Below are 14,628 nucleotides of genomic sequence, written 5' to 3'. Positions count from 1 at the left end.
TACTTTATAGTGTATCCCCCCACTGTATTATATACTTTATAGTGTATCCCCCCACTATATTATATACTGTATAATGTATCCTCCTCACTGTATTATATACTTTATAGTGTATCCTCCCCACTGTATTATATACTTTATAGTGTATCCTCCCCACTGTATTATATACTGTATAGTGTATCCTCTCCACTGTATTATATACTTTATAGTGTATCCACCCCACTATATTATATACTGTATAATGTATCCTCCTCACTGTATTATATACTTTATAGTGTATCCTCCCCACTGTATTATATACTTTATAGTGTATCCTCCCCACTGTATTATATACTTTATAGTGTATCCTCCCCACTGTATTATATACTGTATAGTGTATCCTCCCCACTGTATTATATACTTTATAGTGTATCCTCCCAACTGTATTATATACATTATAGTGTATCCTCCCCACTGTATTATATACTTTATAGTGTATCCTCCCCACTGTATTATATACTGTATAGTGTATCCTCCCCACTGTATTATATACTTTATAGTGTATCCTCCCAACTGTATTATATACATTATAGTGTATCCTCCCCACTGTATTATATACATTATAGTGTATCCTCCCCATTGTATTATATACTTTATAGTGGATCCTCCCCACTGTATTATATATTTTATAGTGTATTCTCCCCACTGTATTATATACTGTATAGTATATCCTCCCAACTGTATTATATACTTTATAGTGTATCCTCCCAACTGTATTATATACTGTATAGTGTATCCTCCCCACTGTATTATATACTTTATAGTGTATCCTCCCCAGTGTATTATATACTTTATAGTGTATTCTCCCCACTGTGTTATATACTGTATAGTGTATCCTCCCCACTGTATTATATACTGTATAGTATATCCTCCCCACTGTATTATATACTGTATTGTGTATCCTCCCCACTGTATTATATACTGTATTGTGTATCCTCCCCACTGTATTATATACTTTATTGTGTATCCTCCCAACTGTATTATATACTTTATAGTGTATCCTCCCCAATGTATCATATACTTTATAGTGTATCCTCCCCACTGTATTATATACTTTATAGTGTATCCTTCCCACTGTATTATATACTGTATAGTGCATCCTCCCCACTGTATTATATACTATATAGTGTATCCTCCCCACTGTATTATATACTTTATAGTATATCCTCCCAACTGTATTATATACTTTATAGTGTATCCTCCCCACTTTATTATATACTTTATAGTGTATCCTCCCCACTGTATTATATACTGTATAGTGTATCCTCCCAACTGTATTATATACTTTATAATGTATCCTCCCAACTGTATGATATACTTTATAGTGTATCCTCCCCACTGTATTATATACTTTATAGTGTATCCTCCCCACTGTATTATATACTTTATAGTGTATCCTCCCCACTGTATTATATACTTTATAGTGTATCCTCCCCACTGTATTATATACTTTATAGTGTATCCCCCCCACTGTATTATATACTTTATAGTGTATCCCCCCACTATATTATATACTGTATAATGTATCCTCCCCACTGTATTATATACTTTATAGTGTATCCTCCCCACTGTATTATATACTTTATAGTGTATCCTCCCCACTGTATTATATACTTTATAGTGTATCCTCCCCACTGTATTATATACTGTATAGTGTATCCTCTCCACTGTATTATATACTTTATAGTGTATCCCCCCACTGTATTATATACTTTATAGTGTATCCACCCCACTATATTATATACTGTATAATGTATCCTCCTCACTGTATTATATAATTTATAGTGTATCCTCCCCACTGTATTATATACTTTATAGTGTATCCTCCCCACTGTATTATATACTTTATAGTGTATCCTCCCCACTGTATTATATACTTTATAGTGTATCCCCCCACTGTATTATATACTTTATAGTGTATCCTCCCCACTGTATTATATACATTATAGTGTATCCTCCCCACTGTATTATATACTGTATAGTGTATCCTCCCCACTGTATTATATACTATATAGTGTATCCTCCCCACTGTATTATATACTGTATAGTGTATCCTCCCCACTGTATTATATACATTATAGTGTATCCCCCAACTGTATTATATACTTTATAGTGTATCCTCCCCACTGTATTATATACTGTATAGTGTATCCTCCCCACTGTATTATATACTGTATAATGTATCCTCCACACTGTATTATATACTTTATAATGTATCCTCCCCACTGTATTATATACATTATAGTGTATCCTCCCCACTGTATCATATACTTTATAGTGTATTCTCCCCACTGTTTTATATACATTATAGTGTATCCTCCCCACTGTTTTATATACATTATATTGTATCCTCCCCACTGTATTATATACATTATAGTGTATCCTCCCCACTGTATTATATACATTATAGTGTATCCTCCCCACTGTATCATATACTTTATAGTGTATTCTCCCCACTGTTTTATATACATTATAGTGTATTCTCCCCACTGTTTTATATACTTTATAGTGTATCCTCCCCACTGTATTATATACTTTATAGTGTATCCTCCCCACTGTATTATATACTTTATAGTGTATCCTCCCCGCTGTATTATATACTTTATAGTGTATCCTCCCCACTGTATTATATACATTATAGTGTATCCTCCCCACTGTATTATATACTGTATAGTGTATCCTCCCCACTGTATTATATACTATATAGTGTATCCTCCCCACTGTATTATATACTGTATAGTGTATCCTCCCCACTGTATTATATACATTATAGTGTATCCCCCAACTGTATTCTATACTTTATAGTGTATCCTCCCCACTGTATTATATACTGTATAATGTATCCTCCACACTGTATTATATACTTTATAATGTATCCTCCCCACTGTATTATATACTTTATAGTGTATCCTCCCCACTGTATTATATACTTTATAGTGTATTCTCCCCACTGTTTTATATACATTATAGTGTATCCTCCCCACTGTATTATATAATATATAGTTTATCCTCCCCACTGTATTATATACATTATAGTGTATCCTCCCCACTGTATTATATACTGTATATTGCATCCTCCCCACTGTATTATATACTGTATATTGTATCCTCCCCACTGTATTATATAATGTATAGTGTATCCTCCCCACTGTATTATATACTGTATAGTGTATGCTTCCCACTGTATTATATACTTTATAGTGTATCCTCCCCACTGTATTATATACATTATAGTGTATCCTCCCCACTGTATTATATACTTTATAGTGTATCCTCCCCACTGTATTATATACTTTATAGTATATCCTCACCACTGTATTATATACCTTATAGTGTATCCTCCCCACTGTATTATATACTTTATAGTATATCTCCTACACTATACAATAAAATTGATTATGTTTTTTCTCCACTGTATCATATACCTTTGCTGTTTATCATCTTCTGGACAGTAAATCCCTCCCGACTATTCAGTAAAGGTGTGAAGTAAGCAATTACGTTATAGCTATAATAAATCCGTTCATCTTTGATAGGGAGATTCCGGTGGTCCTCTTGTATACGCAGAAGACACAAGTTCTCCAGCTAACTTCAAGCTATATGGTATGTTATCTCATTTTTCATTCATAAAACTAACAATACATTAAGTAACCTTATATGAACTCAAAACAGTTATTTATCATCAATCTACAATACACTACATGTATGATAAGTAAACCAACGTTTACACTATCTGTAATAAATGTAAGGTAATTAAACCAACGTTTACACTGTCTGTAATAAATGTAAGGTAATTAAACCAACGTTTACACTGTTGGTAATAAATGTACGGTGAGTAAACCAACGTTTACACTGTCTGTAATAAATGTAAGGTAAGTAAACCAACGTTTACACTGTTGGTAATAAATGTACCGTAAGTAAACTAACGTTTACACTGTCTGTAATAAATGTACGGTAAGTAAACCACCGTTTACACTGTTAGTAATAAATGTAAGGTAAGTAAACCAACGTTTACACTGTCTGTAATAAATGTAAGGTAAGCAAACCAACGTTTACACTATCTGTAATAAATGTAAGGTAAGTAAACCAACGTTTACACTGTCTGTAATAAATGTAAGGTAAGTAAACCAACGTTTACACTGTTGGTAACAATTGTACGGTAAAGTAAACCAACGTTTACACTGTCTGTAATAAATGTAAGTTAAGTAAACCAACGTTTACACTGTTGGTAATAAATGTAAGGTAAGTAACCCAACGTTTACACTGTTGGTAATAAATGTAGGGTAAGTAAACCAACGTTTGCACTGTCTGTCATAAAGGTATGGTAAGTAAACTAACGTTTACACTGTCTGTAATAAATGTAGGGTAAGTAAACCAACGTTTGCACTGTCTGTCATAAAGGTATGGTAAGTAAACTAACGTTTACACTGTCTGTAATAAATGTAAGGTAAGTAAACCAACGTTTACACTGTTGGTAATAAATGTAAGGTAAGTAAACCAACGTTTACACTGTCTGTAATAAATGTAAGGTAAGTAAACCAACGTTTACCCTGTCTGTAATAAATGCATGGTAAGAAAACCAACGTTTACACTGGCTGTAATAAATGTACGTTAAGTAAACCAACGTTTACAGTGTTGATAATAAATGTACGGTAAGTAAACCAACGTTTCCACTGTCTGTAATAAATGTACGGTAAGTAAACTAACGTTTACACTGTTAGTAATAAATGTATGGTAATTAAACCAACGTTTACACTGTCTGAATAAATGTAAGGTAAGTAAACCAACTTTTACACTGTCTGAAATAAATGTACGTTAAGTAAACCAACGTTTACACTGTATGTAATAAATGTACGGTAAGTAAACCAACGTTTACACTGTCTGTAATAAACGGATGGTGATTAAACCAACGTTTACACTGTATGTAATAAATGTAAGGTAAGTAAACCAACGTTTACAGTGTCTGTAATAAATGTACAGTAAGTAAACCAACGTTAACACTGTCTGTAATAAATGTAAAGTAAGTAAAACAACTTTTACACTGTTAGTAATAAATGTAAGGTAAGTAAACCAACGTTTACACTGTCTGTAATAAATGTACGGTAAGTAAACCAACGTTTACCCTGTCTGAAATAAATGTACGGTAAGGAAACCAACGTTTACACTGTCTGTAATAAATGTATGGTAAGTAAACCAACGTTTACACTGTTGGTAAAAAATGTACGGTAAGTAAGCCAACGTTTACACTCTTGGTAATAAATGTACGGTAAGTAAACAAACGTTTACACTGTCTGTAATAAATGGATGGTAAGTAACTCACCATTTAAACTCACCGTAATAACTGTACGGTATCTTACCTATTATTTACACTGTCATTAATAACTGTACGGTATCTTATCCATTATTTACACTGTCAGTAATAAATGTACGTTATCTTACCCATTATTTACACTGTCGGTAATAACTGTACGGTATCTTACCCATTATTTACACTGTCGGTAATAACTGTACGGTATCTTACCCATTATTTACACTGTCATTAATAACTGTACGGTATGTTACCCATTATTTACACTGTCCGTAATAACTGTATAGTACATGTATCTTACCCATTATTTACACTGTCGGTAATAACTGTACGGTATCTTACCCATTATGTACACTGTCGGTAATAACTGTACGGTATCTTACCCATTATTTACACTGTTGGTAATAACTGTACGGTATCTTACCCATTATTTACACTGTCAGTAATAACTGTACGGTATCTTACCCATTATGTACACTGTCGGTAATAACTGTACGGTATCTTACCCATTATTTACACTGTCGGTAATAACTGTACGGTATCTTATCCATTATTAACACTGTCCGTAATAACTCTACGGTATCTTACCCATTATGTACACTGTCGGTAATAACTGTACGGTATCTTACCCATTATTTACATTGTCCGTAATAACTGTATAGTACATGTATCTTACCCATTATTTACACTGTCGGTAATAACTGTACGGTATCTTACCCATTATGTACACTGTCGGTAATAACTGTACGGTATCTTACCCATTATGTACACTGTCGGTAATAACTGTACGGTATGTTACCCATTATTTACACTGTTGGTAATAACTGTACGGTATCTTACCCATTATGTACACTGTCGGTAATAACTGTACGGTATCTTACCCATTAATTACACTGTCCGTAATAACTGTACGGTATCTTACCCATTATGTACACTGTCGGTAATAACTGTACGGTATCTTACCCATTATTTACATTGTCGGTAATAACTGTACGGTATCTTACCCATTAATTACACTGTCGGTAATAACTGTACGGTATCTTACCCATTATTTACACTGTCCGTAATAACTGTACGGTATCTTACCCATTATTTACATTGTCAGTAATAAATGTACGGTATCTTACCCATTATTTACACTGTTGGTAATAACTGTACGGTATCTTACCCATTATGTACACTGTCGGTAATAACTGTACGGTATCTTACCAATTATTTACATTGTCAGTAATAAATGTACGGTATCTTACCCATTACGTACACTGTCGGTAATAACTGTACGGTATCTTACCTATTATGTACACTGTCGGTAATAACTGTACGGTATCTTACCTATTATGTACACTGTCGGTAATAACTGTACGGTATCTTACCCATTATTTACATTGTCGGTAATAACTGTACGGTATCTTACCTATTATGTACACTGTCCGTAATAACTGTACGGTATCTTACCCATTATTTACACTGTCGGTAATAACTGTACGGTATCTTACCTATTATGTACACTGTCGGTAATAACTGTACGGTATGTTACCCATTATGTACACTGTCGGTAATAACTGTACGGTATGTTACCCATTATGTACACTGTCGGTAATAACTGTACGGTATCTTACCTATTATTTACACTGTCGGTAATAACTGTACGGTATCTTACCTATTATGTACACTGTCGGTAATAACTGTACGGTATATTACCTATTATTTACACTGTTGGTAATAACTGTACGGTATCTTACCTATTATTTACACTGTTGGTAATAACTGTATAGTACATGTATCTTACCCATTATTTACACTGTCGGTAATAACTGTACGGTATCTTACCCATTATGTACACTGTCAGTAATAACTGTACGGTATCTTACCCATTAATTACACTGTCGTTAATAACTGTACGGTATCTTACCCATTATTTACACTGTCGGTAATAACTGTACGGTATCTTACCCATTATTTACACTGTCGGTAATAACTGTACGGTATGTTACCCATTATTTACACTGTCATTAATAACTGTACGTTATCTTACTCAATATTTACACTGTCGGTAATAACTGAACGGTATTTTACCCATTATGTACATTGTCAGTAATAACTGTACGGTATCTTACCCATTATGTACACTGTCGGTAATAACTGTACGGTATCTTACCCATTATTTACATTGTCGGTAATAACTGTACGGTATCTTACCCATTATGTACACTGTCGGTAATAAATGTACGGTATCTTACCCATTATTTACACTGTCGGTAATAACTGTACGGTATCTTACCCATTATTTACACTGTCCGTAATAACTGTACGGTATCTTACCCATTATGTACACTGTCGGTAATAACTGTACGGTATCTTACCCATTATTTACACTGTCGGTAATAACTGTACGGTATGTTACCCATTATTTACACTGTCGGTAATAACTGTACGGTATCTTACCCATTATTTACACTGTCGGTAATAACTGTACGGTATGTTACCCATTATTTACACTGTCGGTAATAACTGTACGGTATCTTACCCATTATTTACATTGTCGGTAATAACTGTACGGTATGTTACCCATTATGTACACTGTCGGTAATAACTGTACGGTATCTTACCCATTATGTACACTGTCGGTAATAACTGTACGGTATCTTACCCATTATGTACACTGTCAGGTAATAACTGTACGGTATCTTACCCATTATGTACACTGTCCGTAATAACTGTATATTATCTTACCTATTATTTACACTGTCCGTAATAACTGGACGGCAAGTTACCACCATATACGCTGTCCCTCAGAACAATTGATATTTAGGTACATATTTGTATGTTGGTCTTGAATATTACAGAAGATTACTTTTCGCTATTTAAGAACATAAATGGCAAGGGCACCTCAAGGATTGACACCCACTCAGAAATTTACTCAGATTTGATGAACAGAAGAGAAAAGGCACTTAGATGTGTAGTAACACCTTTGATACAGCTTTCCTGTTTATATTAGTTAAGTGTAGTATTCAGATCAATTTTTGTATACATTGAAGTGTGCCGGAGAAGTATTGTGATCTACTTGGGTTAGATTAAGATGTGTTCACAAAAATACACTCTTAGATCTCTTTCTCTAAAATATATGTCAATGCCTATTGGATTGTCATTACACACGACGGATAAACTTGTGTCTGTAATATACTTTATGTGTGTGAACTGCTGTATGATAGTGATGGACTTCCTTTTTAAAAAGACGGGTGCTTGTGTAGGGCGGTTGACCTTGAAGTTCATGAAATGTTTATTTCCTTTATGGTGGTGTCAGATACAATGTTATGTTAATTTTTCTAGGAGTTGTAAGCTGGGGAATTGGCTGTGGATCCCCTGGTTATCCTGGTGTATACGCCAACGTCCTCAATTATCTCGACTGGATTGACGAGAACACCCAATAAAACTTGTTCCCAAATCTTTTTCTATTTGTAATACTAGAAACGAATAAAATGTATACTTAATATTATTATCTTTTGTAATGTATCCACGATCAAAGTTTGGTTAATTTTGGTTTGGTTTATTTTGTTTAACGTCCTATTAACAGTCAGTGTCATTTAAGGACGTGCCTGGTTTTGGAGGTCGAGGAAAGCTGGAGTATCCGGAGAAAACCCCAGTACCAGGCAACTACCACACGTAGGTTTCGAACTCGCAACCCAGAGGTGGAGGGCTAGTGATAAAATGTCGGGACATCTTTTAATATCCAAGACATGGTGCCTCAGGGTTTTTGGCCCCTGAGGTTCCTCACATTTCTGGCGCTGAATACGGCCGATGCTTGGGGCCAATAATCGATCTCAGTGCTTTCAACAAGACGGAAAGTGCGGAAGGGTATATTGGCGACTTGCGTCGATCTAAACGACGCGTATTTCCATATCCCCATCAACAAGTACGTTCGTTTGCGATCACAGGTGCTTGCATAGAAAGCTGTTTTCACGGATTATTGTGTTTTTGATGCAACGATTCGCATTGTGTGATACGGTAGGTTAAAGATTAATATTTCTTGATGGCTGTCGTATATAATATACGCCGTGTCAGTTTGAATGTGTTTATTAGTCGAATGAAGTGAGGTGGGGTGTCGTTTCGCTCTTAGCGGAGTTGCCAACCTTAGTCTTTCTACAGAACACATCCCACTACCATATCAAAAAGTTTTAAAAATCGCATTTTCTATGCAAACGCCGGTGCTTGCGATGGCAAGACTTTTCAGTCCCGGGTCATGCCCTTCGGGCTCACTACTGCACTTCTGGTTTTCACCAAGCTGTTCACCAAGTTGGTCGTTGGATTCCGGAACCACTCTTGTTGGAAAAAAATCCAGCTCTATTTCGACGACTCCCTCATGCTGCGCCTCATCAGGAACTTCCTCGTGCAAAACACCCGTTTGGTCCTGAAACGTTTGTTCAAGATTGGGTTTATCCCATCCAGAGATATGTTAGAGGTATCCTCTTCCTAGGGTTTTGTTTTTCGATTCGGCATTGTTACTCCACCTTTAGTGAAGTTTTTTAAGCCAGATATCTGTCCCTGTCCTTCAGAGGTCGCTCTCAAGTGCAGGAGAATTGGTTCTTCAGTTTTCTGGGGTATTTCAACGATGTGGACTTCACACCAGGCCTCTCTAGATGTTTCTGCTGGCAAATTGGACTCCTTCTTCGAGAGATTGGGAGACAATGCTTACTTTAAACAAGTCGGTCAAACATTTTGCTCGGGTGGTGCCCATTCAGGGCTATGTTCTACAGGGGGGTTCTTTTGTTAAAGCCAGTTTCCATTATGACCTTTTACAAGGATGCTTCCAGGACGGGTTGGTGAATTTAACTCGACGGACATGTCCGATCGGGAAAGTGGTACGGGAACAACTTTCGAAATACATCAGAGTGATCGAGATGAGATTAGTTCTTACCGCTCAATACCTTCGAGGGATGCTGCTGTCTAAGTCGATTTTGGTGAATACCGACAACACCGCCGTTGTCGTCCATCTGGAATAGCAGGTGGCACCAGCTAGGAGTGAGATTCATGTCTTGTCATCTCTCAACTTTCTTAGCTAAGATCAGGTTTGAGATTTTTCAAATAAAATCCACCAAGATTCCCTCTTTGACGGACATTATTGGTCCTCAATCCTTACTCTGCCCATAGATAGAACCAATGAGGCGGGGTCCTCGATCAAGGTTTTTCTTGTCAATCAAGTAGGGAAAGCAGGATATCTCGTAACAGACATTTACCTCAGATCTATGGCCTGTCATTCTGATGACCTCTTCTGTGTTGGCCCTGTGTCTCAGTCTGGCTGTTCCTCCACAATGATTTGTCTGTAAGGGTTTTTTTTTATCTATGCTGCCCAGCATTTCGGTGGGCCTTCTCCTCCATTTTTTGAGAAGAGCTTTTTTCCCTTTCACTTTTGGGTTCCCTGCTTTTCTGTTGTCTATCTCCTTTGGGTTGTTTGATTTGTTTCTTTGTCCTGCCTTTCTGGATCTCGGAGTGTCCGCATATCAAAGCTATGGTTATGTATTACTGATAAGTATTTGTTTGTTTGTTTTTTGTTTGTTGTTTTTTTATTATTATTATTAATTTTGTAGTAACCCATTTTCATAATTCTATACTTACCATAACGTTTTGGAGGTCCTACCAGCTTCTCTTTAACTTCTCTATTTTGTTGTCTCAGTTTGGCCTTTTTGCGTTTAGAGGATTGTACAAAATACGATATTTCGTACGTAACGTTGTACATTGTACGTTGTAGTATGTATTGTTGAAGGTAGGCGGGCTTATTGGATTGTTTTTATTTGGGGATACAATGATGGATGTAGGCATAAAATATGCATACTAAAGTTATGATATGTATTACATAAAGAAAATTGTTTTTTACAAGACAAAACTCAGATATGAGATGTACCAGAGAGGTAGTCGTAAGGCATCAGAAAAGGCTCCAAACATCAAACCTGTCACAACTGGCAACATAATCTGCACAATATTGAAGAGACAATCTAAACATACAGTGACCTGTTTGCAGTACATTGACCTTGATAATCCCTAGTTCGCCGTCACAGTCTAATTTTGCCGCAAGTCGTATGTATTTCACCTCTTCATTTTATCACCCTACCGCCATCTTTGGCCTAACCGCACACCTCATTATACACGTGACATCGACATTCTTTTTGCGTGTGATTTCCAGGGCCTGTTTGCCATATACAAGTACGTATATAGTGGATTTCAAATGTTTCAGAGACATAAACGAAAATGGCCAACAGTGGAGACAAACATAAAAATCACTCTCCTAAAGCAGCCATAATTAACAAAAATAGCTTGTATGGGATGCAGTACGTGCAATACAAGTTTTTATAATATTAGGCGAACATACCACAGCGATTAATGAAAAACAGACCGATGTTAAAACAATCACAACACTAAAGAAGTGCACCTTGTTATTTTTTTCTTTTCAAAATATTTATTTATTACTCACAAATGGCTGAAAACTACAGGCTAACATCAGTCCATTGCAGTAAATTACATGAGATGAAGTAAAAATCTTGTTTTTATTATGATTCTCGTTCCAAGCCTTAAGGGATAATTAGCTCGAGGAGGAATAGAGCTTAATTATGCCGTAGTGTGGCGTCAGTCGTTCGTCCCTTGTAAACTTTTCTCTTTTGAATAACTTCTACTCAATACTCAAGACAGCTAGAGGCCCAATATTGGGCATGATGGGATGAAGCGCTACCAAGATTGTTCAAATAAATGAATTATTTTCAATGTCACAAGCTTCAAATGTGCAAACTCTTTAATCGACTTCTTATCCTTATCCAAGAGGCCCAGAGATCTGCCAATGAACCATAAAAGGCAGATTCATTAGGCTTGCAGCATGCTCTGATGAGTGACTATTAAGTTTTGCTCAAATGAACGACATTGACTTACTGTCAAGGTCACAGAAGTTAAAAATATAAACATATCCAAACAACTTTTCAATAACCAAGATATTAAACCTTATATTAGGTATATAGTATTCTAGGTGAAGGGATATCAAGTTTGTTCAAATGAACGATCTTGACCTATTTTCAATGTCAATGGGGTATAATTTGTTGAAAAGGAACTCTTTCAGGAATAATGCTATTTTGCCAACGCTCATAATTTGAAACAAATCATACTCTTGGGAATATAAGATCGTTTGACAGCATACGGCTTAGTTTGATAGTTTTTGGATGAAAAAATGAATTTTGCCGTACACCTCTGTTGAGTAACACTGAGTAGGCCATATCACAGGCCCCTAGGACCTTTAGGATTTTTTAAACATACCTAATGGGTTGTTTCTAAAATTGCTACAAATACCACCTGGTTTTGGTGAAATTCGTTCGTGTGCAAAACCCTCTGGTTCCTGTGAGAGGTCTTTCTCGTAACTTTTCCTTATCAACTAGGAGGCTTTTTTTGAGAGACCTTAAATTAAGCCTGTAATGTAGCATTCCGAGATAAAAGGCTACCTAGTCTGTTCAAAAATGACCTTGACTGGACATGTAGCATGCTGGGACGAGGAGCTACCATATTTGTTCAAATTTTGTTCAACTTTGGCTTATGGCGAAGGTCACAGGGGTAAAATTCGTTAATCAATTTCTGAAAACTGAAAAGGCCGATACATTTAGATTTGGCTAGTGATATGCTGGCATGTGGTATTACCAAATTTGTTGAAATGAATTAATTATCTGCACTTTAATTAAAAGTCACAGTGTGAGATACCTTTAAACGTCTTCTTCTCAAAACAAAAGAGGTAAAGGGTGTTTACATTTGACCAGTAATATGCTGCGATAAATATATTTGTTCAACTGAATGAGCTTAATGTATTTGCAAGGTCACAAAAGTCAATGGTGTTTAACAACTTCTGAATAGCCGAAAGACCTACGTATACACCATAGAATATGTTTGATGCCAACTGAATTCATTTATGTGTACCATTAGGATTGTGTAGTCAAAAGGAAGGTCAGTCATTTATGTGTACATCATGATTATGTCGTCTAAAGGAAGGTCAGTCATTTATGTGTACCGCTATGATTATGTCGTCAAAACGAAGGTCAGTCATTTATGTGTACATTATGATTATGTCGTCTAAAGGAAGGTCAGTCATTTATGTGTACCATTATGATTATGTCGTCAAAACGAAGGTCAGTCATTTATGTGTACATTATGATTATGTCGTCTAAAGGAAGGTCAGTCATTTATGTGTACCATTATGATTATGTCGTCAAAACGAAGGTCAGTCATTTATGTGTACATTATGATTATGTCGTCTAAAGGAAGGTCAGTCATTTATGTGTACATTATGATTATGTCGTCTAAAGGAAGGTCAGTCATTTATGTGTACATTATGATTATGTCGTCAAAACGAAGGTCAGTCATTTATGTGTACATTATGATTATGTTGTCAAAACGAAGGTCAGTCATTTATGTGTACATTATGATTATGTCGTCAAAACGAAGGTCAATCATTTATGTGTACATTATGATTATGTCGTCTAAAGGAAGGTCAGTCATTTATGTGCACATTATGATTATGTCGTCTAAAGGAAGGTCAGTCATTTATGTGTACATTATGATTATGTCGTCTAAAGGAAGGTCAGTCATTTATGTGTACATTATGATTATGTCGTCTAAAGGAAGGTCAGTCATTTATGTGTACATTATGATTATGTCGTCTAAAGGAAGGTCAGTCATTTATGTGTACCATTATGATTATGTCGTCTAAAGGAAGGTCAGTCATTTATGTGTACCATTATGATTATGTCGTCAAAACGAAGGTCAGTCATTTATGTGTACATTATGATTATGTCGTCTAAAGGAAGGTCAGTCATTTATGTGTACATTATGATTATGTCGTCAAAACGAAGGTCAGTCATTTATGTGTACATTATGATTATGTCGTCTAAAGGAAGGTCAGTCATTTATGTGTACATTATGATTATGTCGTCTAAAGGAAGGTCAGTCATTTATGTGTACATTATGATTATGTCGTCAAAACGAAGGTCAGTCATTTATGTGTACATTATGATTATGTCGTCAAAACGAAGGTCAATCATTTATGTGTACATTATGATTATGTCGTCTAAAGGAAGGTCAGTCATTTATGTGTACATTATGATTATGTCGTCTAAAGGAAGGTCAGTCATTTATGTGTACCATTATGATTATGTCGTCAAAACGAAGGTCAGTCATTTATGTGTACATTATGATTATGTCGTCAAAAGGAAGGTCAGTCATTCAGTAAGTGTTGCAGTCTTAAATAGTGTTGGGAAATATAACAA

General features: G+C 35.7%; 1 protein-coding gene across 1 annotated transcript in view; it reads left to right on the top strand.

The window, feature by feature from the left end:
* LOC117329023 (trypsin-1-like) overlaps positions 1-8,834 on the top strand; it is a 39,476-nt gene extending 30,642 nt beyond the window's left edge. The window contains exons 6-7 of the mRNA XM_033886709.1: positions 3,570-3,636; positions 8,672-8,834. Of these exons, the coding sequence (XP_033742600.1) occupies positions 3,570-3,622 (53 nt within the window). The 3' untranslated portion in view covers positions 3,623-3,636; positions 8,672-8,834. The remainder of the gene's footprint in view (positions 1-3,569; positions 3,637-8,671) is intronic.
* The last annotated feature ends 5,794 nt before the right edge of the window (positions 8,835-14,628 follow it).

This window comes from Pecten maximus, chromosome 1 (assembly GCF_902652985.1).
Source record: "Pecten maximus chromosome 1, xPecMax1.1, whole genome shotgun sequence".
NCBI lineage: Eukaryota > Metazoa > Mollusca > Bivalvia > Pectinida > Pectinidae > Pecten > Pecten maximus.
This window is presented reverse-complemented; position numbering and strand designations above follow the sequence as displayed.